This window comes from Eupeodes corollae, chromosome 1, assembly GCF_945859685.1.
Source record: "Eupeodes corollae chromosome 1, idEupCoro1.1, whole genome shotgun sequence".
Classification (NCBI taxonomy): Eukaryota; Metazoa; Arthropoda; class Insecta; order Diptera; family Syrphidae; genus Eupeodes; species Eupeodes corollae.
In genome coordinates, this window is record NC_079147.1 from 260,220,233 (window position 1) to 260,246,745 (window position 26,513).

A 26,513-nucleotide genomic window follows, 5' to 3' on the forward strand; every position below is an offset into this window, starting at 1 on the left:
ATACCTTTGTCAATAGATACCTACCTACCTGACAAAGAATCCATTATTTCTTAAGATCAAAAGAAAAAGCAATTTGTATTTCCTATTTAACTTAACAAAGTTAATATTGTCCTTCCTCTGTTGAGTTAGGTAATTGAGTTCTAAAAACTCAAATAACTTTATTTTAATTCTACGATTTTTTCGAATTTTAAAGAAAGAAATTTGGCAACGCGTTTCTGCAGGTTTGGTGTGGTTTTTAGTTTTTACACCACGATGTCTATACAAGGCCTGGATGGATACCGCCTGGACACCATATTGCCGCCATATGGACCAAAATTGCGGAGGTGTTTTATCGAGAAATTGTGCAAAGAAGAAAGAACATCAAATCAAGTATAAGTACATTTTTTTTAATTTGATCTCCTTTTTATGTAGGTAGATACCCTGATCCCTTTCTCTTCAAGTCTTCGGACTTTTTTGTGATGTATTTTAGAACAATAAATAAAGATAAGAACACGAAGATAAAGAAAATTAAGAAACATATTGAGCCACTAAATAGGAGCTAGCCTATCCTGTTTCCAGAAGAAAATCGATAAAAATTTATAGGTAGTCGTAGTCCCAACCCTACCCGTTTTTCTTTTTAGATAAGAAAACGCATACAAAAAAAAAGTCTTATCTTTAAAAAATTTAAAATCTGTTCAAAAAAATAAAACTCTTCAGAAAAAGAAAAGGATTTGGATTTTCTTCCCACACATTAAAGATGAGAAGCGAGCGAAAAAAAAATAAATTCCACTTTCCAGTGTTTCTCAGTTTTTTTTTTTAAATCCCAGTTTTATTTCTTTTTTATTTTCAAATTCGTCTCCAACTACTGTTTCTCTCTCACTCTTTCTTTTTCCAGTTGGCTACTTTGAAGTTTCATGTTATCTTTATTTTACTTATTGGAGTTTAGGTAAGTTTCCCCAGGCACAGACATATTGAAGGATACAAATAATCATAAAGGGGATGTGTATTTCATGGGAAAAAACCAGTTATCCCGTTTTATATATATACCTACTACTTTAAGCGTCTTATATACTTTGCTGTTCCTCTCCCGGAACATACACAAAACGAAAAATTATACAAAAACCTTCTCCTTTTTCAATCAAGTGTACTGTTTGCGGGGGAAGTGGAAGAGCAAGAAAAAAAGGAACGAAATTGGAATCGTCCAGAAAAAGGAAAGGAAAAATTTAAATATGGCGAAAATGTATTTTTCGGGCCCAAAATTTTCTTCGAGATTCGAGAACTTTGATTTCAGATAAGTTTTTGTTTTCCATTGGGACAGAAAATTAAGACTCACCTCATATTTTAATCCAGCCATACGCAACCAAGTCTCAACTTTAAGACAATAGGGCGAAAGCGATGGCAGCAGTGGGGTACGCGAAAATTGGTACAAGTAGATAACATCCTTTTCGAAGTTCGCCTTGTGGACGTTGTACTTTGGTGGCGCTTCGGTCTTCGTGACGGTGGTGTTGTTGGCCGAGTTCTCGTGGTTCTCGCCGGCGCCCTCCTTCTTGGCATCGCCATCGGCCGCTGGTGTCGTAGCGGTACCATCTCCGGCAGCACCGTCACCACCTTCGCCCGCCGCTGTAGCACTCTTCTCATCGGCAGCATTTGCGGTGGCGTCTCCAGTGGCTGCTTTGTCGCCCGCTGCCGCAGCAGCAGCGGCCGCTTCGCCTACATTGTTTGCTGCCGCTTCTTCTGTTTTATTTTCAACCGCTGCTGGTGGGGCAGCGGCTTTGTCCTCGGCGGCGATATTTTGTTGTTGATTTGTTGCTACTTCAGCTGCCATCTTTTATTTTTTTTTTTTCAATTTATGTTTTCGTCAAGTTTTGAGTCAAAAGAGTTTGATGATGGGAAATTAACAGTTATGGGAATTTGAATATTACAAAATTCAAAATTCTCACCACAGATCACTAGATTTTAGATTTGTATGTTTCAAACAAAAAAACACGATTGCACTACGAAACAACGGTTTTCTTCCTTTCTTCTACTCTTTTTGCTTGTACTTTTATGCACTTCCCGTTAGAAATGGAATTTTTTTGGTTTTATTGGAAATTCGGTACAGGGACACTTTTAAAACAGGACCGACTTTTCTATTTGAAAATTTGTCAAGTAAAAAGCAATTTTTCTACACAAAATTTGTCGTATATATTTTAGGAACCGTGTTTTTATGTATATTTTTTTAAATATGGGTTGTATAGTGTAAATCTGTATAACAGAAAGAACACAGAGAAAGAAAACACAAAATTGCACTTGCACTACAATGAACAGTTATGATTATTATACTCCAGACAACTGAGAGAACAACTGACAGCTAAGAATGCTCACACTATACTGAACGAATGTCGGTGCTGCTGGAAAACCGTAACGTATATTTGCTTTTGATTTTTCTTCAACTTTAATATAAAAATCTAATTCACCACGCACCGTACAAGCAGAGTAGAGCAGAAGCAAAGCGGCACAGTTGAAGTCGGTTGGGTTGGTTGTTGGTGGATGTGGTTGTGGAATGGTGGAGGATAGCAGCGGTAGAGTTAGAGTACAGTGTACAGCAAGGCGAAGGCGACAATCAGAATCAGCGCAGCGCAGAAAATGCAGACGCAAGGCACAAAACCAAAGCGTTCGCGTTCAATTGAAATTTTGTGTGGTAGATTTTGATGTTGATTATATACCTAGAGAAGTCGAAGGGATGGACATGGAGAGTGGAGTTTTGCTATAGTTTGTGGTGGGTTTGGTTTTCCTTTTCCCAAACAAAAAGGTCTCAGACTCGGTTAGGCACTCAGAAAAGACGGGCTCATTTAAAACACACAGGAAGGGGAAAATGTTTGATTTTTGTTACCGTTGCCCTGCAGCGGAATGGAGTGGACGATGAAACAAGCAAAAAGAATTGTAAATGAGTTGGGGTGTTGAATGGTGTGTTTGGTTAGAATAGGGGAAAGTTACTGATTGCAGCGAGGTGAATGTATAACATGAGTGGAAACTAAAAACTCCAGTTTTCCAGGAGTTTTATTTTTAATGGAATTTAAAGTTAGAGTTGAAATTTCAAGTAGAGTTGCCGAATGCTCAAAAATGTAGCTTTAATACAATGTGGAAAATGGATTTAAGTCGACTTAAGCCAAACAAAATTTTTAGCTAATAAATCAAGTGTGGATGCAGACTTTCAATCGGGGAGGAGGGCTCACGCGCTTTACGAGTTTTTACTTACCGCTTAAAAATGTTCTTTAAAGGAGGTTATCAAAATTTAAGTAACATAATGTGCTTCTTAACTTTAAATATAAACATTTCAAGGGCTTAAGTGACAACTTTAGTTATTAAATTATTTTAGAACGATATTGTCGAGCAAGGTAGTAGACTTTCTTCATGGAAAAGCATTCCAAGATTCTAACAGTTTTCTAAATATGGCACATTTAAGAGCAAAACACATTATTTTAGAGTTTTTTTTATTGCTTTCATAGAGAAATGTAAGATATTGTTTTGAAACTTTGGTTTCTTCGAAAAAGAATATATTCTTTTTTCTTGTCATTTATAGCTACATTACAAAAATTCAAAAACCCAGAAAAAGAGAAAGTATCTGATACCAAGATTTTCCTGTTTTTTTTTTTTGACGTAGTTATTTCGGACTCAATTTTAGGGAGTATATTATTACTATCGCTACCAGTAGCTTACTCGTACATTGGAGCTGATGCTTGAAAATATTTTGATCTTAAAGGAGTTAACAAAACTTTTAAATTGTGAGAGAAAAATGTTTGGTCCCTTTTGCGGTTTTTGGGACATTTATATTATTGAAATTCGTGTTTAAGGGGGTATTCTGGTCTAGAAATAAAAAAAAAATCGATTTTTTTTTCATATTTTCATAGTTTAACTATTTAAGAGTATGTCTACGAGAGGATTTTCCCAAATTCAAATTATTTTCGGAGAAATAAGTATTTTGCTGAGCAGCCATCCAAATCGGTTGGCCTGCAACTAATAAACGGTGGTTTTTTAAGAGCTTGAGAACTTCTTTTAAAAAAAACGCATAAAATTTGCAAAATCTCATCGATTCTTCATTTGAAACATTAGATTGGTCCATGACATTTACTTTTTGAAGATAATTTTATTTAAATGTTGACCGCGGCTGCGTCTTAGGTGGTCCATTCGGAAAGTCCAATTTTGGGTAACTTTTTCGAGCATTTCGGCCGGAATAGCCCGAATTTCTTCGGAAATGTTGTCTTCCAAAGCTGGAATAGTTGCTGGCTTATTTGTGTAGACTTAAGACTTGACGTAGCCCCACAAAAAATAGTCTAAAGGCGTCAAATCGCATGATCTTGGTGGCCAACTTACCGGTCCATTCCTTGAGATGAATTGTTCTCCGAAGTTTTCCCTCAAAATGGCCATAGAATCGCGAGCTGTGTGGCATGTAGCGCCATCTTGTTGAAACCACATGTCAACCAAGTTCAGTTCTTCCATTTTTGGCAACAAAAAGTTTGTTAGCATTGAGCGATAGCGATCGCCATTCACCGTAACGTTGCGTACAAACCACACCAAACAGTGCATTTTTCGTGATGCATGGGCAGTTCTTGAACGGCTTCTGGTTGCTCTTCACTCCAAATGCGGCAATTTTGCTTATTTACGTAGCCATTCAACCAGAAATGAGCCTCATCGCTGAACAAAATTTGTCGATAAAAAAGCGGATTTTCTGCCAACTTTTCTAGGGCCCATTCACTGAAAATTCGACGTTGTGGCAGATCGTTCGGCTTCAGTTCTTGCACGAGCTGTATTTTATACGGTTTTACACCAAGATCTTTGCGTAAAATCTTCCATGTGGTCGAATAACACAAACCCAATTGCTGCGAACGGCGACGAATCGACATTTCACGGTCTTCAGCAACACTCTCAGAAACAGACGCAATATTCTCTTCTGTACGCATTCGTGTGGTTGGTTTAATGTCCAATAAAGTAAACTGAGTGCGAAACTTGGTCACAATCGCATTAATTGTTTGCTCACTTGGTCGATTATGTAGACCATAAATCGGACGTAAAGCGCGAAACACATTTCGAAGCGAACACTGATTTTGGTAATAAAATTCAATAATTTGCAAGCGTTGCTCGTTAGTAAGTCTATTCATGATGAAATGTCAAAGCATACTGAGCATCTTTCTCTTTGACACCATGTCTGAAATCCCGCGTGATCTGTCAAATACTAATGCATGAAAATCCTTACCTCAAAAAAATCACCCTTTAGAACAAAAGACATAATGGGGTACTTTAAACGCGTTTTCTCAGAACTGTCTTCTTGAATCTGATACTCACGATTTCTTAGGTTCTGCCGAACCGATTTACTTGAAATTTTAAGAGAGTCTTCTTTAGGGGCTTGTCTACGTCCGGAACTACGGTCATCCCCAAATTTTCATTTTTACTATTTTTTACAAATCGAAGAATGTTCAAAAGAGTGGTAAATTTTTTAATTTTTTTTAGGCAGTCGCCATTTTGTAAAAAAAAATGTTTGTAACTTTTCCGTAGTTCCAGACATTGCGAAATTATTGTAGATTAATAATCTGTTTTAGTTTTTGATTTCAGAATTCTAGGAGAGTTAAAATCGTGGGTATGGTCACGCACCAAATTTTTGAGACGCACCACTCCATCAGCTGATAACTAACGGAATTTTGATTTTTTTTACTTTTTTATTTTTTTTGTATGCTTCTAATGTGAATAAATAATGTATACAAAAATTGATGGTAAAATTGTTGCTTGCTTTTTTCTACAGCACTTCAAATATTACCTAAAATTAATGTCTCTAGACCAGAATACCCTTAAATCGCAGTTCTAGAGCATCCAAAACAGATTCACTTCAAAATGTAGGTTTCTTTAAACTAATTGCCGACCCCTCGTGGTAGAGTATTCCACAAGAGATTTAGAAGTCAGCGGGTTCAAATCCAGTGGACCAATTTTTAAAGTTTTTTAGGTTATCCATCGCTAAGTACCAATTTGTGGGGGCGGTCGACCAAATGCAAGTTTGTCCAAATATTGTTTATTGTTTGGTGTTGCAGTCTATTGGAAAGGGTTGAATCCAAGACGGCTGCTTTAGCGTTAAGCATAGTTTAAATTGTTTAAAATTGTTAAAGATTCAACCCTAAAACTTAAATTCAATTTTAGAGTCGACTTCGATTTTAAAAATGATTTAGAGTAGGTTATAGATGTTTAAAAATTTGCACCAATATTTTGTGTAAAATAACGAAAATTGAAGTCAGTATTTTTCTTTGTTTTCATAATATTTGAGTCGAAAACTATTTTTTTATTAGTTTTTTTTTGTGGTTTTTATAGGTTTTTTAACAAAGTTTTCAATAATTTTTTTTAAACAATAATTTAAAGTTTGTAACAATATTTTGCGGTTTCGTGATTCCTAAGAAATAACTACCCAAAAACAATATGGAATAACCTCATAAAATAATTTTTTAATGAGAAGTTCTTTCTGCTTTAATTCATGCTTTTTGCTGTTGAATTTTATTTTTAATTTGGGGAGTTATTTCACGATGAAAAAAGTCCCTAAATTCAACTTAAACCCCCAAATTTGGGAAGTGCAATAGGCCTATTTTTAAGAGTTAGTTGTATTTCTCTATAATAATGTTAAGGAGGTCCAAATTGGTTTTATTTCACTTTAAACAACTTGAATAAAAAGTGAGAATTGTATGCATGGGGGCATGCTGTGCTGACCCCTGCAATACCTCTGCTTGTTCACACCCTAAAATTTGTTGCAGGGACGAGGTTGGGTGTATACAAATTTTTTTTTACATTTCAAGAACCTAGCATAAGGGAATATTGTATATGTAATAAATTTGCATTACCTAGGTAATTAAAAATTGTAGGAAATTTATGAATTTAAAAGCAGATTTTGTAAATGCTAAAGAATTGGCATACACCTCGCACATACGCTAAATCATATAGTTTGCCCAAGCAGGGGGGTTGTAGGCGGACAGCATGCATCTTATACATAACTCACTGTTGTACTTACCGTATTAAAATAAAATGGTCTTATTTCTCAAAATAATTTGGCCTTATTTCATTTTTTCAGAGACAATATTAAAATTAAAAAGAGGCTGGGATGCGACCCACACTGATAACTTCCCATCCCGTCTGTCTGTATATGTACTCGTAACAATTTTTACCAAATTTGCATACTATTTTTTGTTGGATTTTATATAAAAATTATTGAATATCGAAAACAATATTTTCTGTGGAATAAATTTTTGAAAAGTTATTTTAGTCGAAAGGAAATTTTTATCAAGTTTTAGTATTGTTTTTTTAGAGTTTTAATTTTTGTAAAAAAAACTGTCAATTCGTTTTTTTCAAAATTTTTCAGAATGTTGAAAAAAATATTTCTAAATTTCAAGTTTTTAAAAAGATATTTGAATCGATATTCGATTTTTACCAACTTTGAGTAATGTTTTTTTTTAGATTTTTATTTTTATAAAAAAAACTATCAATTCTATTTTTCTCAAAATTTTATCAAATGTCAAAAAAATTATTTTTCTTTGCACAAAATTGTTTTGGAGATGAAACCATATTTTAGTCGTAACATTTTGGAGGTGACAAATTTTTTTGTCAGATTTTTTGATTTATAAAAAAAACTGTTATATGGATTTTATTCAAAAAATATAGTTCTTTGATATCACGTTACAATATATTATATAAAATTTAATTCAAGTCTCTAGCGTTTTTGGTTCGTAAGATATTTAGGGTTAACAAAAATTTTCACTTTTTTTTAAACTGCTATGGTAAAAAACCACCCTCGCAATTTTCTTGAGAGCCCTTATTGTATCTTTATGCCTTATTATCTGTATAACAAAATTTATTTGAAGTCGATATCTCTTCTGGTTCTTGAGCTATGGACGACTTAAAAACGTCGCGAACGTACGGACGTACGTACACACGCACGCACAGACATCTTTCTAAAAATCTTTAATTTCGACTCTAGGGACCTTTAAACGTCGGGAAATGTCAAAATTTTTAAGTCGACAAACCGGACCCATTACTATAACTTCCTATGGGAAGTTAAAAATTACCGTTATTTCACTTTGTAAAGAAATAAATTAGTGAGAGAATTCTTCAAGTCGGGGACTTATTTTAATCTTTTAGGGGGACTTATTTCATGCCTATTTGGTATTCTATTTTCAAATTGTTGATTAAATTCATTATGCAATAAAGCCCCAATTTGTGGAGTTATTCCATTTTTATTTTGAGGATGTATTTCACAGATCGTCCAGTTTGAAAGCGTTAAATCCTTAAGAACTTTGTTCTGTTAAACATAAAGCCGATTTTACACTTCTGAAAACAGATTAGAAACAACTTTTTTTAGAAAGAAAATGAGTTAATTTTTCAATTTATTTCAATAGCGGATCCAGAGGGGGTCGTAGGGGTCATGAACCCCCTTGGAGATAAATTGTTTGTAGTTTTGTAGGAATTCCCTTAAATTCAAAACTAATCGTATTGTGTTAATGGATATGACCCCTATTATGTTTTGAATTATTTATTTTTTTGTAAATTAAAACAAAATTTGTATTTTACTTTCTCAACTTTGTTGCAAAAATTAACAATTTTAAAATTCGAATCAAACATAACATTACAATGGTAGAAAAGTCAAAAAAAGTTGGTTCCCTTATTCCATCCGTCTGTCCTGGCCTCTAAAGTCTAAGCCAATGAGCTTAAGGCGTTTTTTTCATATTTTAATACTAAAAATAACAGCAGTCCCATACAATTTTTTTGGTGTAAATTGGAAAATCCGATTTTTTTCAGAAATGAACAGATTTAGAAATGTTTCTAATTTTTTTCTTATTTCGGCTTCCTTCTATAAGAAAAACATATTTTGGTATTGCTTCAGAAGGGCACCCCTCATAAAGCAGTTATTTTTTTCAAATTTTCTTAAGACTTAATCAACAGATTTCAATAATCTTGTCTTTCAATGCAAGCTCTTGTCGATGGTCAAATTTTTTAAATTGATGATGATTTTCGATGATCGAAAATGTCGTTATTTCTTTGTATGGCATTTAAATTTTTGATAAAATTTTATTTTGTAGATATTGCAGCCGGGCAAAATATTTCTTTCAAAATTGATTTTCTGTTGGATAAAGCTTTTGATCGTAACAAATTAAAGTGGGGTCCAGATATGGTTGAAAACATTTTAATTGATGTGAAAAAAAAAGTTTTGCACAATTTATTTTGCTTCATTTAAGTTACTGTAATATTAATGAGAAAAATTAAAACGATGGTCCTGAGCCAGTTTTGTGTAGTTTTGTTCAAGCGGGGAGCAGCAAATACGAAGGGTGTCATCAAGGTGGGCGTCTGATAATATCGAACGATATTTGTTCTTCAAAAAATTCATTTTTGAGATAGACGATTCGCATATACATATTCGCATATTTGTTATATGTCGAGCCAAACATAGTAGCTAAGTTGGTAGCTGCAACATGTCTACCCCAAAATTCTTTTGTGGATGCAGTTTTAAATATTTGCAGGGAAATATTCTCTTAATGGTCAAATGATTGATTCCTATTGTAATGAAGCTTTTGAAAGATCGAATAAACAATTTTTTTTACATAAAAATGAAAATTAAACAAAAAATAAATAAAAAGTTAGTAAAGATTGATTTTTGACTCAAATAACTTTTCAAAACTTTGAGATTCTGGCTTGAATCTAACTTTATCTTATGAAAATATTGTTTTGACCATTCGGTAAAATTTTAAGAAAAATGGAATTGATAGTTTTATTTACAAAAATTAAAAACCAAAAAAAAAATTTTTTTTATTTTGGTAAAAATTGATTTTCGACTCAAATAGCTTTTCAAAAATTAAAAATATTGGTTTCAAACTTATTTTATCCCACAGAAATATTGTTTTCGACATTCAGTAATTTTTTTATAAAAATCCATCAAATAAACAATTTTTTACAAAAAATAAAAACCTAAAAAAAAAGTAATAAAAGTTAGTAAAAATTTATTTTCGACTGAAATAACTTTTTAAAACTTTGAGATATTGGCTTCAACCTAATTTTATCTTATAGAAAATATTGTTGTCAACATTCGATAAAATTTTGAGAAAAATCAAATTGACAGTTAAAAAATAAAAAAAAACTACAAAAAAACAATACTAAAACTAGCTAAAAATGGTGGTTTCAAACTTATTTCAACTCCCAGAAATATTTGTTTTCGACATTCAGTAATTTTTATATAAAAATCTGACAGTCAGTTTTATCATAAAAATTTTAAATCTACAAAAAAAGTACGCAAATTTGGTAAAAATTGATATTCGGTTCTCGATATCTCGTGAATAATAGAATACATTGACTTCAAATTCATTTCATTCATCCAATTTGTATTTGTTTATATAATAAATAAAAAAATCTCGTTAATAAAAATATATTTTGAAATCAAACTTTTTCATCATATTGCAAAATATTGTTATTAATTTTAAATTTTTTTATAATAATTCAAATGACAATTTTTTTAACAAAACACGAAAACCTGCAAAGCTTTTAAGCATGACAAATCGACAGAAAGGATGGGAAGTTATCAGTGTGGGTCGCATCCCAGCCTCTTTTTCTTTTTTATTTTAAAGTCTGAACGTTGACTTATTTGTGAAACACTACATCGTTTAAACAAAAAATATTTGTTTAACAACTCATAGTTTGACAGATGTCGGATTCCAGCCCTATACTTTTGAAAGCGCAAAATTAATTACCTTGTATATATTGTGGAGACCATAGGTCGTATTACTTTTATCACTATCTTAAAGCAATTATTTTGCTCATTTCAATTACAAAGTTTGATCAAAATTGCTAAATCTTTTTTCAAACATTTTTCTTAAACGTAAGATTGTTACCAATTCTACCTAAGAATGCGACTTTAAACGTAAAGATACATCTTCTTTCTAAGACTATCGTAAAAAATCAAGGACTGGTAGTACATTTTAAGGAGGTTAGTTAGGGTGGGTAGGTATATGGGATAAATCAAACTTTACTTTTATTAGTAGTCAAGGTTGATCAGTTATCGATTATTGCCTAGCCAAAGGTGACTGGCTTGATATTGTAAAAGATTTCAACGTTATCCCTGCTAACTATTCATTACATCTTCCCATTTGTGTCTCTTGTGAGTTTAAATCCCAACTAATTAATTTCCAAGAACAAAACCATACCAGTTATTCAAAATTGAGCTGGATTGTTAAAAAATATGATATTTATAGGCAAAATCGGAATCAACATTCGATTGATCTTTCGCTACCGGATGAATCAACCAAGTCTATTATTACATTACAAACCATAAGATAGTCAAGTGTCACCCATAAGTTAACAGAGACATTTTTTACAAGTGCAACTGGTTTGATGATGCCTCTTGAAAAGGCAGAGAAATATCTTTTAAATGGTTGAAACTCTTTAGGAAAACTAACAACTTAACCTTGAAATATCTTTATCTTCAGGCGAATAATAACTCATGCCTCTATAAAAAACAACAAAATGTGCAAAAAATATAATATAATTCAATGCAGGGATGCTAAAGAATTCTGGTAAAATGTACGAATTTTATGTAACCGAAACAGATCGAATGTTTTTCCAATCAGTATTGACATGATGGGCTAATATTTCGAAAAACTTACAAAAGTAGATCCTAACCAATCTTACATATGTTTTGCGTTACCTTTTATTTACATCGAAGAACTAGACACTCCGTTTTCAATGCCAGAACTACTTTTTGGCTTCGGGTTTAGATGGCATCCCAGCCGAGTTTTTGAAAAATGCCAGCTCACAATTTTTAGAATATATATTGGTAACAACGAAGAAATACCAAATTTCTTCAAATAGTCATCCATTTTAGCGATCCATTAAAAAGGAGATCCTAATTTCTCTGAAAACTACAGAGGTATCTCTGTTCTCAATTCATTACGAAAACTGTTTACTCAGATGCTATAGATTTGACTTGTACCTTTTGTTAAAACAAACAACAAAATAAGTTGTTCCCAGGCTGGGTTTTCTGCTAACCTCTAACAGTTGATCAAATTTGTACTCTAACTAATGTCGCTAAACGTTTTTTGGATAAGAAAACTAATCTCTATGCTATTTTTTGTAGATTTTAAAGCTGCCTTTGATACTATAAACAGAAAATATTACTTTTCAAACTAGTAGGTGTTGGATTATCAATAACATTTTTAAGAATATATGAGATACTTGTTTCAAATACAACAGCGGTAGTATCTAATGGTAGTGTTTCAGGGGGATGCGGATGACCTTGTCATTCTTACTGATAGTCCGGTATCTCTACAACTGCTAATTTACAAACTTAACCAGTATTGTAACTCTTGGGATCTTCAAATAAACACTTCAAAGAAGATTATGGTTTTCAGATCTTATAATCATAATGTCAGAAATTACCGTTCTTGGAACCTTAATGGTGAAAGAATAGAGGTAGTTAAAAAATTTAAATACTTAGGATTTACAATAACATAAAATTTAAACATCGGACCTCATATAAAACATTAGTTTCGAAATCAGCCATTAACTGCATTTGGTTAAGTTTTTTAAATGATAAATATATCAAACCGATGGTAAAATTCAAAGTATTTGATGCAATAATTAAAAGTTGGGTCTTTGAAATAACTCCCACGAAATAAGTCCCACTTTTAAAAAAGAAATAAGTCCCACCAAAAATTGCTTAAAAAAATGAAATAACTCCCACGAAATAAGTCCCACTTTTGAAAACGATATAAGTCCCACCAAAATGAAATGATTTAAAAATTTACTTGAAATGAAATAACTGCCACTCAAAATGATATAACTCCTCCTTGAATAATATATTTCTTAAATGAATTAAGTCCCACTTTCATAAACGAAATAAGTCCCACTAGTAACAACATTTGGAATCGTAAATGGATTAAGTACAGATCAATTGTTCTTATTACTAAGATGGAAACCGTTTCGGAAGGACCATCAGATTAAAATTATCGACCTTCATAAATGGCTTGAAGATCCAAAGCATGGTAGACGGTATTATAGTTTTAACGTGGGATTAGTTGTATTTTGTAATGGTGATATTAGAAAACATGGAACACGAATTCCAATTTCCTACTAAAAATATAGTAGTTAAGTTCGGTACCTATTTGTACACATTTCTTTAAAGTTTTTTTTATTATAGTAAGTATAAAGTAATTAATAACAAAAAAAGGAGAGCCATGAGAGATGAGGACAAAAAATTATGGTTGTCCCTTTTACGAAATGTCCAATATATAACTTTTTGCGTAAGAAAAAAATGAGAAATAAAGCCATAATGGCCTTATATTTCATAGCTCTATCGCACCCCTCCATAAAAAATCATTTATTTATCAGATAAATATTGGAAGGGTTTCATGAACTTCTGCACGACAGAATGGACATGCTAGTTTACTAGTTTGATTAATTTTGTGAGTTTGCATTGTAAGACAGCATTCACTGCAAATTTTCAAGTGCTTACAAGGAAAAAATAAGATATTTGGCTGCTTTATGAAACAAATCACACACATATTATTATTAATTGTATTTTGGTTGGTTTTAATATGGTTTAACGACTCGTCTTCAATGTCCTCTTCCAAATATGATAATTCTTCAAAAAGATCTTCATCAGGCTCCATTTGTACAATTAAATTATTTATTGATAACACCAGTTGGCCAAGGAATTTAGAAGGAGTTATAGTTCCTTGTAAAAGATCATTCTTGAATTTCGAAATCATATCTGCTTTCAAAACACAGGACTTTTTAGTACCCTTTTTTCCCACACTACCATTGGTATTCATCAATAGATCAAATTTTCTTACTTTTTCAAATTCTTGCATCTGTAAAAATGCTACAAATTTAAAAAAAAGAAACCTTCTTTGGAATGCTTTTTCCTATGACGCTATTGTAAGCTTCTATTGCAGACGTAGTGCGGATTTCAGAATCGAAAACTGAAAAGTTATGTGGACCGATCTGTAATAATAAAATCATAACACCTTTTTGTAAATATTATGTAAAAGGGAATATTGTGCCTCCATTGATTCTCAAAATATTTTATAAATAAATTGAATCTATCTAAAGCGTTCAATTTTCCTAAATCTTCGGTTAGTAGTTGGAAGCTATCCGAAATGTGCATTCCAGGTAATAATCGAAGAGATAGAAATTTGTGATAAATTCTAGACGCTTCTTTATTTTGCCGAATATATTGAGCGAGTCTTTTGTCCTTCATGGTTATGAATCGACGCAATGCCTGGAATTAATGGAACCAGCAACCAAACATTTTTAAATCAGGGAAACTTTTTTCAATTGCGCTTCTCAATCCTGTTTCATAATCTGTTATAGAAGTTGCTTGAGACATATCAATAATACTCCTTTGTATATAACTTAATAAATGCTAATATGCTTTTAGAGAATTTTTGGTTATCAGTACAAAAAACGCAATATGCAAAGTCTTTTTCTTGGTAGCATATGTTGAAAAATTGCCATTGTTTATTTCCATTTAATTTGGAATAATAGAATTTATCATAAACTGCTTCGTCTTGGAAAACTTCCTGCACTTCTGCCGGTGTTTTGGGAGAATTTTTAAAATTTTTATTCGCAATATACTGCAAACTCCGCTGTATTTTATCAAAGATAATATTTTTGCTTTCGTTTTGATTTCTGCAAAGACTTTATGAAGTACTTACTTAATAAATAATAATTATCATGTAGGTGGTAGGTACTTTCTCCATCCTAGTATTCACAAAAATATTGCGAACACTTCCAGCGCAATTGTTTTCAGTTGGCTTTTCATTAAGACGTGCGCATTTTGTTCAAGTAAAGTTCACTCTGTTATGATAATGGTTACGAAGCTTGTGAAAACTTTAAAGTTATGCAGAGATATGTTTTTCAAACGTGTATTAAAGGTCCCTTTAAACACACCTATGTAATTATGCAATATATGTCGAATCTGGACTACATCCAATTTTCCTAAGAAACATTAAAGCAAATGCGGACTACATTGTCAAAGTTTAAAAGAGATGTGATAATAATCTTCAAAAAAAAAGTACTCATGATTGCACTTTAGCGTGGTTACACGCCGTTCAAAGATTGGGAAGAATTGGCTGCTAACTTTGGTCCGTGGAAGGATGAATTTTATGAATGCATCTCAGCAATTGACGAACAAATATTTCAAAATTATCTGAACCGTGGTAAAGAGTCTATGTACCTACGTCAAGAACGATATGCAGCAACCTGAAGCTAATTATTTTCGAAAAGAATTCACAGTTAACGAGATGAGTTTAATATTTAAGATCCGAACTGAAATGCTTGAGCTTCATTACAGACCTCATAGGGTTGCTGGCAAAATTATATTTAACGTTCAAATACTCTACACTTTTTCATTTTCAATTTTCTTGCTGTGTTTAAAGTTTATAAATGTAATCATTTTAGATATAATCGGCAGACAGCTTTCAAGCCATGCTCGTGAATCTTTTATATCAAAACATTTGTACTTTATATTTTGAAAAATTAAAGATTATAGTAATAATAATAATGAATAAATTTTATTCGTAATATTGTGAAATATATGAAAATCAACAATTTCTAGCTTACCAACCCATTTATATTTAATTTTTTTGTGTATCTACTTTTCTATGAATCAACTCTTTATAAAAAATGTAAATACACAAAAAAATCATGTGTACTTATTGAATATTAGCCACCGATTCAAACAAGCAGAGTGGCGCAGTGGAAGCGTGCTGGGCCCATAACCCAGAGGTCCGTGGATCGAAACCATGCTCTGCTAAGCACTTTTTTTTTTAATTCAATATTAATATTTATGTTGTTGAGTGGTATGAAGGGAACGAAACTTAATCAACGACGTCAGATTGTGAGAGTTTTATTTTTATAGTTGCTGATTAAACAATGTACCTATAATTTATAAAAATATAGGAAGGTATGCAAAGATTAGATTTAGGTAAAATAAATGTGTGCTAGCCTTCTTGGTCCAAACGTTTTAATTGTGTGTTGTCTTATTTAAAGCGTTGAATTGTAAGTAATTATAAAAATATAAGAAGGTATGTCACTTAAGTAATTTTTGAAAAAATCAAACTAAATTCCTAGGTACCTATTTTGTTTAATTTTTTGAAGATGGATGAAATAGCTTCACATTGTTAACAAATAAAGAGAGAGAGTTTTTAATGTTATAATAATGTAAGAACCCTCTACCCTCCAGGTGCAACTCAGAAACTTGAATCTGTCCTCTCGCAGTATAAGGCAGATATTACTGCGATCCAGGAAATACGATTGATAGGATCAGGGACAGTGAAGAGAAAGAATTGCGACATTTATTATAGCTGTCATCAAAGATTGCATATATTTGAATGCGGATTCGTCGTGGGAAATCGGCTTGGATCGAAAGTCATGGATTTGAAACCAATAAGTGATCGTCTGGCTGTGATCCGCATCAAGGCCATATTACAGAACATCAGTATAATATGTGCACACGCCCCTACCGATGAAGCTGAGGAGTCTAGCAAGGAGGATTTCTACGATCTTCCGGATAGAGCCTACGAGGACTGTCCAGAGTACGACGTCAAAATCGTACTCGGAGACTTCAATGCAAAAATCGGAAAGGAAGACATCTTAGGCAAATTAGTTGGAAAGCACAGCCTCTACGAAGAAACAACAGATAACGGCTTCCGACTAATCGTTTAGATCTCGAATATCAAACGACAAAAAAACACGTGCGGCCCAAAGAAAGAAGTTCAACATCGGTTGCCATAGCACATTGGAGAATGCCAGAGACTACAGTGAGCGCCTGAGCGAGCAACTCTCTGCCGCCGTCCTCCCAAATACTATACAGACGTCAACACATTGTGGAACCAATATCGCGAAATAATAAAAAATGTAGCCTAAACCACCATAGGTTACCAGCCACCCCCGAAAAAGAACACGTGGTATGATGATGAGTGCGTGATATTGAAAAGAGAGACGGAAAATGCACGTGTGCAGATGCTGCAACGGAAAATAAGAGCAGCAAGGGAAGAGTACCGCACGAAAAGGAGAAATGAGAAAAAGACCCGGAAGAAAAGAGCATCCGCAGTTTCTCAGCTCAAAGATCTAGAGGAGTCTCGGGCCAAGAACAACACCCGACGTTTCTTTAAAAGGTCGAAGCAATTAGTTTCTGGTTTTAGAACCGGGACACAAGCTCTTCGAAACAGTGAAGGAAAACTAGTCACCGAAGCACAGGAAATTGTAGATGTTTTCAAGCAGCACTTCCAACAGCTGCTGAATGCGCAAAATGTCGAGCAAGATAATGACGAAAGAGAAGCAAGACCAGTCAATGAAGACCCAGTCCCAGCCCCCAGCAGAGAAGAGGTAGATAGAGCCATCCAAAAGCTAAAAAAAAAACAAGTCCACCGAGTCAGATGGCATACCCGCCTTTAAACATGGAGGAAATGTTTTGATAAACCGCATGCACCAGGTCATCACCAAGGTGTGGGAGGAAGAATGCATACCCACTGACTGGTCGATAAGCTCCATATGCCCTAACTACAAATAAAGGCGACTCGATGTTATGCAAAAACTACCGTGGCATATCCCTGCTTAATGTTGCATACAAAATCCTATCCAACGTACTGTGTGAGCGTCTTACTCCTTTTTGCAACACAAATTTCGGCACGTACCAGTGTGGCTTTAGGCCAGGCAGAACAACTATAGACCAAATATTAACACTGAGGCAGATCCTGGAGAAGACCAACGAATTTTAAGTCGAAACCCACCATCTTTTCATCGACTTTAAAGCTGCATATGATAGCATACACCACCAAGAGATCCCGAACAAACTGATCCAGATGTGCCACATGACGCTAAAGAATACGCCGTGCAGTGATCAAATGGGTAATAGCTCATCCGAGTTATTCCAAACTTACGCAGGGTTACAAGGATATGCGTTGTCATGTGACTTCTTCAACATAGTCCTGGAGCAGATAGTGCGTAAGATAGGTGTGAGCACGGAGGGCACTATCTTTAATAAATTCACCCAGCTCCTAGGCTATGTGGACGTTATAGACATAATCGGTCGATCCAAGAGAGATGTACTTGAGGCCTTCACAGCGATTGAAGAACAGGCGAAACTAGTTGGTCTTAAAGTGAATTAGGACAAAACAAAGTACATGTTATCAACAAACAAAGCAATATCTGTCCACCGCCTAGGACAAAACATCACTGTTGGTAGCAGCAATTTCGAGGTAGTTAAGGAGTTCACCTACCTTGGAACAAACATCAATCCCACGAACGACATCTTAGTGGAGGTCCGAAGAAGAATTACCCTAGCGAACCGCTGCTGCTTCGGTTTGGCCAAACAACTGGGCTTAAAACTCCTCACTCGAAAGAAAAAGTGTCTGCTGTACAAAACTTTGATTTTACCAGCCCTACTTTACGGCGCCGAGTGCTGGACGATAAGGAAAAAGGGGTAATTGATACTGGGCACTTTCGAAAGAAAAATTCTTCGACGGATTTTTGGTCCCGTATGCGACGATGGCGAATGGAGAAGAAGATACAACCGAGAACTGTATGAGCTGTACCACGGTGTGGATGTAGTCCAGAAGGCCAAGAAAAGACGACTACATTGGCTCGGCCACATCGAGCGAATGGACGACAACGGCCCAGCCAAGAAAGTCTTCTCAGCCCAGCCCCCAGGTTCAAGACGACAATTACGCTGCCAATTTGTTAACCTTTGGTAGCTTAGAAAGAGGAACTTACTCGAAACATTTCGCCAAAGAGGAGAGGATATAGATCTTATACTTATTCCTGCATTACTATTCCAACAAGGTCCTATACAACTGGGCTCGAATCATCAGAATTGACAATTACTTAATAAAACTCTTTCGAGGTCACATTGCAAGAGCTATGTCTTCGACCAACAATTTAATTTTTGGGGCGTTCTATCCGAATGACGTGTATTTAGAGAGTGCACGCTTGAGCGGCTTCATTCCCCAAAAGCATTCCTCTTTTTAGATAGATGCGGTCTGATACAGGACAGATTGGCAGTTCCGCTAATTTACCTCCCCTTAGGAAGTTATTGTAATCGTTCCTATTTGTTGAATTACACATTTTAGACATTTCTCGGCGTTTCAAGGTTCCTAGAAACTAAATAATAAAGTTTTAGACAAATGTCAGTATATGCGTATGTACGTCCGTACGTTCAGAATACATTTTTTCGTCGGCCATATCTCAAGAGCTGGTAGAGATATCGCCTTCAAATCAATTTTGTTTTAAAAATAATAACACCAAAAGATGTAGAAAGGACTTTCATCAAAATGGAGTTTGTGGATTTTTATTATGGCAATTTAAAAAAGTACAGAACTGGTTTGATAACAAATATAATATGTCGAACCAATGAAGCTCGTGACTTTAATTAATTATACATACATTGTGTAGGGATTCCAAATTTGTGTACCTATATTAGAAAAAATATCAACCAACAGCTTACGTTTCACAATAATATAAAGACCTAAAAAGATACTACTAAAAGTTGTTAAAAAGTGATTTCCGACTCAAATATTGTGGTGATAATTTAAGATTCTGAAATTTTATCTGATAAATAACATGGTTTTCAACATTTATTGACATTTTCAAAAGAATCCAATAGTAATTTAATTTTAAAAAATGTACAAAAATTGATACAGAAAATTGTTAAAAAACTGATTTTCAACTTGAATATCTCAAGAGTCAACGAAAATATTGACTTCAAAATTATTATAAAATAATACATTTTTTTTAGAAAAATAAAATCTGCTAACTAATTAGACACGGTTTTCGACTTAAATATTTATTTACACAAAGAAAGATATTGACTTCAAACCTTTTTAATCTTACTCAAAATGTTGTTATTAATATTTTGTTAAACTTTTAGAAATATCGACAAACGTGCAAAGTTATCAGTGTGGTTCGCATCCCATCCTCTTTTTGAGATTTGTATCACATCAAATATGCAAACATTGTAAACAACATCCAAAGCCCCATCATGACACACAATGTCTGACAGATTAAAAAAAAATTAAAAAATGTCTAAATTAATTATTAACATAGGTATGGCTTGTCTGGGCTTGAGTTTAATAGCATAATAAACGCTAAAATCATGGCACACAAATTGCAGTTTATCGACACATAAATTTCTATCGTTTTCAACATCGATTATAATTCAATATAAACATAGTTAACGGCGGCTGTGCCATATGAACTGCGTATACAGTAATACTATATACAAAGTAATGGTATTCCCTAACAAATAAACGCATAGCAACAAAATTTATTATCAGAGCATCCCAAATTAAGTTATGTTATGTAAAATATTAAAGTACAACTAACAAAGTCCGCGAACTAGCAAGTACCCTTATATACGTACTAGTATTTACCTCTAAAACCGCCCGCACACCTCCTTTCCCATCGCACTATAAATGAATTCTGATATGCAAAATCCATAGGTCACGTAATTGTGAAACCGATTTATTAGTTTCAAATAGAAGTGGTGCGGCGATGGCGGTGGCGGTGAGTGATGGTGGAATGTGCCACCTACTCTACTCTGCCAAGCCAATAAAGTTGTAGCTCACCCGCTTGGCCAGCCGCTTCTCTACCAACCAAATAAAAATCTAATAATTTTAAATCGATGAATGGAATTTTGAATGCAACCATAATTTTATGGCCTTAGCATATTTGGAAAGAGAAGAAAATAAATTCAATAGGTCTAGTTATATGGTCGCATGTACTTAACCGACCGCATAGTCAACTTGGGCTGAAGAATTAATTTTGAGTCCAAAGTTAAGCTTTGGGAGAAGTGATTTGCTTTTAGGAAAGTTTGAAGAACAGAATAGGCTTTAAAAGGTATCCTTGAAAGGAATGAATTTTCAAGCTCCAAGACTTTGATATCTAGATGGTACGATATTCGATAAAATGTGCATGTTGTCAAAAAAGTCTTGAAATACAATTTTCTTTCATTTCAATTTCAATAACCTTGGATCATTTAATTATTTTGAACTTATATTCATGATTAGCTTATAAAAATACCAATTTTATTTTTAGATAATAGATTGTTATTTTATAAGAAAAGTGATTTAAAATGTTCTATCTATTTCAATTCTTCAATTCTATTTTCGACTTACTTTTAAAATTCTTTAATTCGAAAATCCCAAATATTAAATAATTTCCTAAATCTGATGAAATTGAAAAATTTCAACGGTTGTCTACACAATATTTCACCAATTTCGGATCTTTAATGTAAATATCCCATTTGAATGTAATGCTCCATATTTTCTTATAATTTTGATAAATTACAACCATTTAATGATTTTTTAACCAATAACTAATACCTTTATGTGAATTATGGAAGAAACTTTATCTTTTTTGTCAAGAAACAAAGTCGTAGTTTGTTCCCATAGTACAAACCTTGTTATCGAGCCATCGTAGGAACAATATTTTATTTGCTGTATCAAACCGATAGTCAAATTCTGCTCGTTTTTTTTCTTCATATCCTTGATGGAAAGCAGTGAGCATCATTTCGTTCTTGTTTCCTTCAAAGTGCATGTGCACGATAGCCAGCATCACGCAGATCTCGCAGCAAGGCGTGGCTGGTGAAGAAATTATCAAAGAAAACAATATGCTGTTGCGGAATAGCATTCACTTTGTTCAAGAGGCCTTTTACAACACGTGTTCCCAATGGCTCATTACTGCTCTGTATACTGATTTTCCCCAATATATATATTGAAAGCGAAACAATAACTATCAGAACTTGCAATCATCTAGTTTTTGTAACTGAATCGCACTGGCTTGCCTCTTATGAACTGCTTCGATGGGTGTCGTCCAAAATATTTTATCATAGATTCATATATAGATAAATTTTCATGAAAAACACCCAACTGGAGAAATTTCTTGATAAGCAAATCAGCAAGTGGTCGTACTTTGAACAGCTTATCGGTGGACCGAGAAGCAGCGTCATTGTCGCAAAAATGCAAGTATTTCTTTATATCCATGAATCTGTTCTTTGACATAACTTTAGACACACTGGGAACATGTAAGTCTTCATCCAAGGACCAGTACAACCTTTCTCGCGGAAGTGAGTGATAACCTGTCAATAGTAGAATGCCAAAAAACAATTTGAGGTCATCCACAGTTATTTGAAATTCGTGATTATTTTTTTGTGCGGCATATAACTTCGTGTTCAAAACGATCATGTCAAAGACTTCCGTATCAAATATTTTTTCAAATATACTGGCCGGTGTTTGATCCTTCGGCTCATTTTTTAAAAAATCTGTTCGGGTCTGTACATTATTAGTTGTTGAGGTAGAAGACCTAGCATCGTACGAACCGTCGCATTTGAGCCACCGCGGTTCCAATGCCTCGACCCTTCTATACCTTGCCAATGGTTCGTCATTACTGCTATCCCATTCTTCATCTAATTTTTCATTATTATTTCGGGACTTGAATACCTCCACGTTTCCAGGGTTATCAGATGGAGGAATATTTTCCATAAAATTGTCTTCGTCGTCCTCATTGTCCGTCAGAACTCTTGGTTCTGGGGGGATGGCTATTACTTCGTAGGTTACTTTCTGGTTATCTTCTTCATTGAAAATGTTTTCAATTGCTTCTTCCAGTCGCCGATACTCACCTACAGCTTGGAATGGTCGCTTAGCCATTTTACTTACCTCAAACAAATCTGCAAATATTATGTGTGTTGTATTACTAATTAGGCCATTTTACCCATTTGAGGACATCACAACAAAATACCTCCTATTGCAGTCAATTACTGCAATAGAACATACGAAAACGAAAACATCTACCATTTAACATATTGTCCGAATAAAAATACACGAATTAGGAACAATCTAACAAAATAAATATAAAAAAATGTTGTTTACCTTTTGGTCAATAATCGGATTATTCCAAGAAATAAATAAAATATTTTTTTTTTGCAAAATAAATTATAAATGACGAAAAAGTACATCTTTTCACTAAAACACACTCCTTGGCAATGCAAAACCACGTTTGAACAAAGGAAAAGAAAACTGTAAACAAAAATAACGGCATTTTAAAACCTGTCCGCAAACGAGGACAGCGGGCGTAAAAGGGTTAAGCAAGCTTTTGCGAACATCCCATTCGCAATCCTCCTAGCAAATATCCCATGAAGTCATATATAAATATAATTACAAATTTCGCATAGCTGACCAATAAATAAAACTTTTTAACTTTTTTAGACCATGGACACACATTTTTGTGAATATGACATATAAAACGAATTTAATATGGCTTAAAACACGGGATACCGACATAATGCCCAAGTTCAAAATCTCTAAAAAAAAAATCCCACACTTTTAAAAAACACAAAATCATTATCCCCATATCAGCTTAAGAACAAAGCTACAACTGTTTTGCACAAATGTCGAATCTGTGCTTCTTTATGAGTGTAGCACTTGGAAGGTTACTTCATCCATGACAAGAATGCTGCAAACCTTCGTAAATAGATGTCTTCGTAACATCCTAAGGATTTTCTGGCCAAACCGTATTACAAATGAGGTCCTTCATAGAAGGACAGGTTGGAAACCTATAGAATCTATAATACAAAGACGTAAGTGGCAATGGATTGGACATACGCTTCGAATGCAGTGGAAACAGCTCACACAAGAAGGAAGAAGAGCTGGACGACCGACAAGCACATGACGCAGGACAGTCGAGGCGGAATCAGCGTCACTAGGCAAGAGTTAGAGGGAGCTGAAACACATCTCTGGAAACCGTACATGATGGGGCGTAGGCGTAGTAGAGGCCCTATGTCCCTTAAGGGATTCCCAACGGACTTAAAAGGTCTGAGGACCTAAGTATGACCTTCGAAAGAAGGGATGTAAAAGCATTTGGACGATAGTAAGATGGGAAGAAAGATTCGCCTTTTTTAAGGGACAGGCTGGACAAATGCAGTTTTACATCCACTTGGGAAGAGACCTGTAGACAGATGAAAAAGCTTACGCAGTGGTTTTTCCAGCGTTGAAGAACACTTCTTCAGAACAATAGCGGGGATCCGGGCCAGAGGATTTGTGAATGTCAAGATCTTTTAGTACTGTAGCAACTGTACGAGTGCGAAAGAATATTCGTCCCCATGGAATAGTTTACGCTTTTACTACCTTTGGGACTTTGACTTAAATCTTTGATCCTAATAACCTGTTAACAGCTCGAATCAAACCATGAGTTTTCTTTAGGTTTGATAGATTTTATCTTATTCAGGAAATATCTCATTCCTAAAAGAATTAAGTTTTTAACCATACCTGCGCTGGAATACACGTCACTATCGAGGAATTACAGTGACCAGTTGAAATTCCTGAAAAAGTCTTTGAGACCGTTCCAAATGGCTTTCTTATATAGCCATATGGTTCTCGTAGGGTTTTTCTCTTTAACTGGGGTGTTGTAGCATGAGAAATTAGCAGATAGGACACAATGGTCTCATGTGACTAGAGGTGATAATACACTAACCGATTATTTATTAGAATCAGAGTTAAGAAATAAGTCTTGAGTGATAGCGCACTGACCTACACCGTCAAGAATCCTAGTTGGCTCGTCAACTAACTGAATCAGGCGGTTTAACTCAGCAAAATCTCGACACACCTTCTTTCGGATGTTGTCTGATCAGAATAGCGCAGCCACGAAGAATTGTGTACGTTGAAATCGCCCGTAACAACGATCTCACTGTGGGAAAAATGGGATACAATTCTTTGGATAGAGTCGAACAGCGCATAGAATTCGTTAGAAGTCGAATTTCTATCCAGAATTGGGCTACGATAAATAAAACACGAGTGAATGATGCGCCTTTGGACGGTGAATTTAAACCACATATAATTAAAATTTGTGTTGGTGCACTGACCATATCGTGGTAGAAGTTGATAGGCAACACCATTCCGTACTTATACAACTAGACCATGACGAGAAAAGAATAAAGGCACTAAGATATAACCGTTAAGGTTAAACTCCGAGTGGTCAGTGGTTTCACCAACCTGAGTTTCACTTAGTTCCAAAACAGCTGGCCTGTTCAAAACAGTATGAACGTATGCTGCATTTAAATTTTTCCTAAGCCCACGAACGTTGATATACTGAAAACAAAACTTTCCAGCCATCACAATACACAAAAACACACAAAAAAAAAAAACCAAACAAGGCTGTTAACTATGTAGCAAATTTAGTTTGGACACTAAAACTTCATCCTTACCAACTGACCTGAAAATGAGTTGTTAAAAATGTCCGATAAGTTTGACAAACTCAAACCAGAATTATTAAAATAATTTTCTCTCAAACTCAGCCGTTTTCTGCCAATATCCCAAATAAGCTGATCAAGATTTCTGATGACCTTTTAAATAATTCAATCACTGATTAATAATTTCCTATGACCAGTTACGGAAACAGCTTGATGTTTTTTGAACAAGTATCCAAAGCCTTTTGTCAATATCCCGCATACCTTAAGACCTCATATGACTTTGTGAAACCTAAACGATTAATTTTTAGTTGTCTATGTATTCCAATTTCTGGTATTTTAAACCAAATTTTTTGAATATCCCATATTTAAGATTCTTGTAACTCGCAGCTAAGGAAGCTGCGATACAAATGAACCATATTATTACCGCCAAATTATTAGAGCATTAAACCTGTTTAAAAATCCAGTATCCATTTTTTTTTTTCAAATTCATAAGTAACCCTTAAAGTACATCTACCTTTGTTAATATGGCAACAAAAATAGAAAAAAAAAATCACTTTGAATTAAAGTTTTAATATTTATTTAATTAAACGAATAATTCAAAATTGTGAATGTGATTGAAATCCCATCTGTCTGCCAAAAGCTCACTGAAAATAGGTTTTCTATAAAATAAACGTATGGGTAGTTATAAATATTGAAAAACGTGATTAGTATTCAAAATTTAATGTGTCCGTATGGTCTATATTTGGGATCATAAAAAAAATATGAATCTGCTTTCTATATACCTATATCTAGAGGTATACCTAACCCTACTCAATTTTGTGTTACGCACGCCAACTACGCTATACCATAGAAAGATTTATGACCCAAAGTAAACGAAATATTACTTTCGAAAACGCTGTGTTCACGCGACAGCAATGCGATGAACTTTTTAAAGTTTTTTTTTTGCAAGCTTGTGCCTTTTTTTATCCACATCACGACATGGTGAATGTCTTCAGTTCCACCTGTTACATGAGTCATGGGTGGTACAAAAAAAAGAACCAAACAAGGAAAATCTCTGGAAAAATCAAACAATGCACCCAAAAGTTGAAAGTATCTATCTAACATAAAATGCGAGGACACGCAGAGAGAGAGAAAAAGAGAACGAGCTTAAAAACATTCTTTAACCAACCATATGGAAGTTAAATCGATTTTAAAAAATTGCCAAGGATAAAACTCCCAATCCCAAAGGCGGTTAGGCGGCAATGGTGGGCGGCCTGGCAGCGTCGGCCGTGGCAAAATTAAATTGAGTGGCGTTATCGAAACT

General features: G+C 34.2%; 1 protein-coding gene and 1 non-coding gene across 4 annotated transcripts in view; one reads left to right on the forward strand and one right to left on the reverse strand.

The window, feature by feature from the left end:
• The window catches only part of LOC129953815 (failed axon connections), a 150,208-nt gene extending 147,845 nt beyond the window's left edge, over positions 1–2,363 (reverse strand). For all 3 annotated transcript variants that reach the window (XR_008782589.1, XM_056067299.1, XM_056067298.1), the window contains exon 1: positions 1,313–2,363. Coding sequence is in view for 2 of the 3 variants with exons in the window: in XM_056067299.1 (XP_055923274.1) it covers positions 1,313–1,804 (492 nt within the window). In the remaining variant the exon portion in view is untranslated. The remainder of the gene's footprint in view (positions 1–1,312) is intronic.
• Positions 2,364–15,712: 13,349 nt separating this feature from the next.
• On the forward strand, positions 15,713–15,784 carry Trnam-cau (transfer RNA methionine (anticodon CAU)). Its single transcript has one exon. It is a non-coding gene; the product is annotated as a tRNA-Met (tRNA).
• The last annotated feature ends 10,729 nt before the right edge of the window (positions 15,785–26,513 follow it).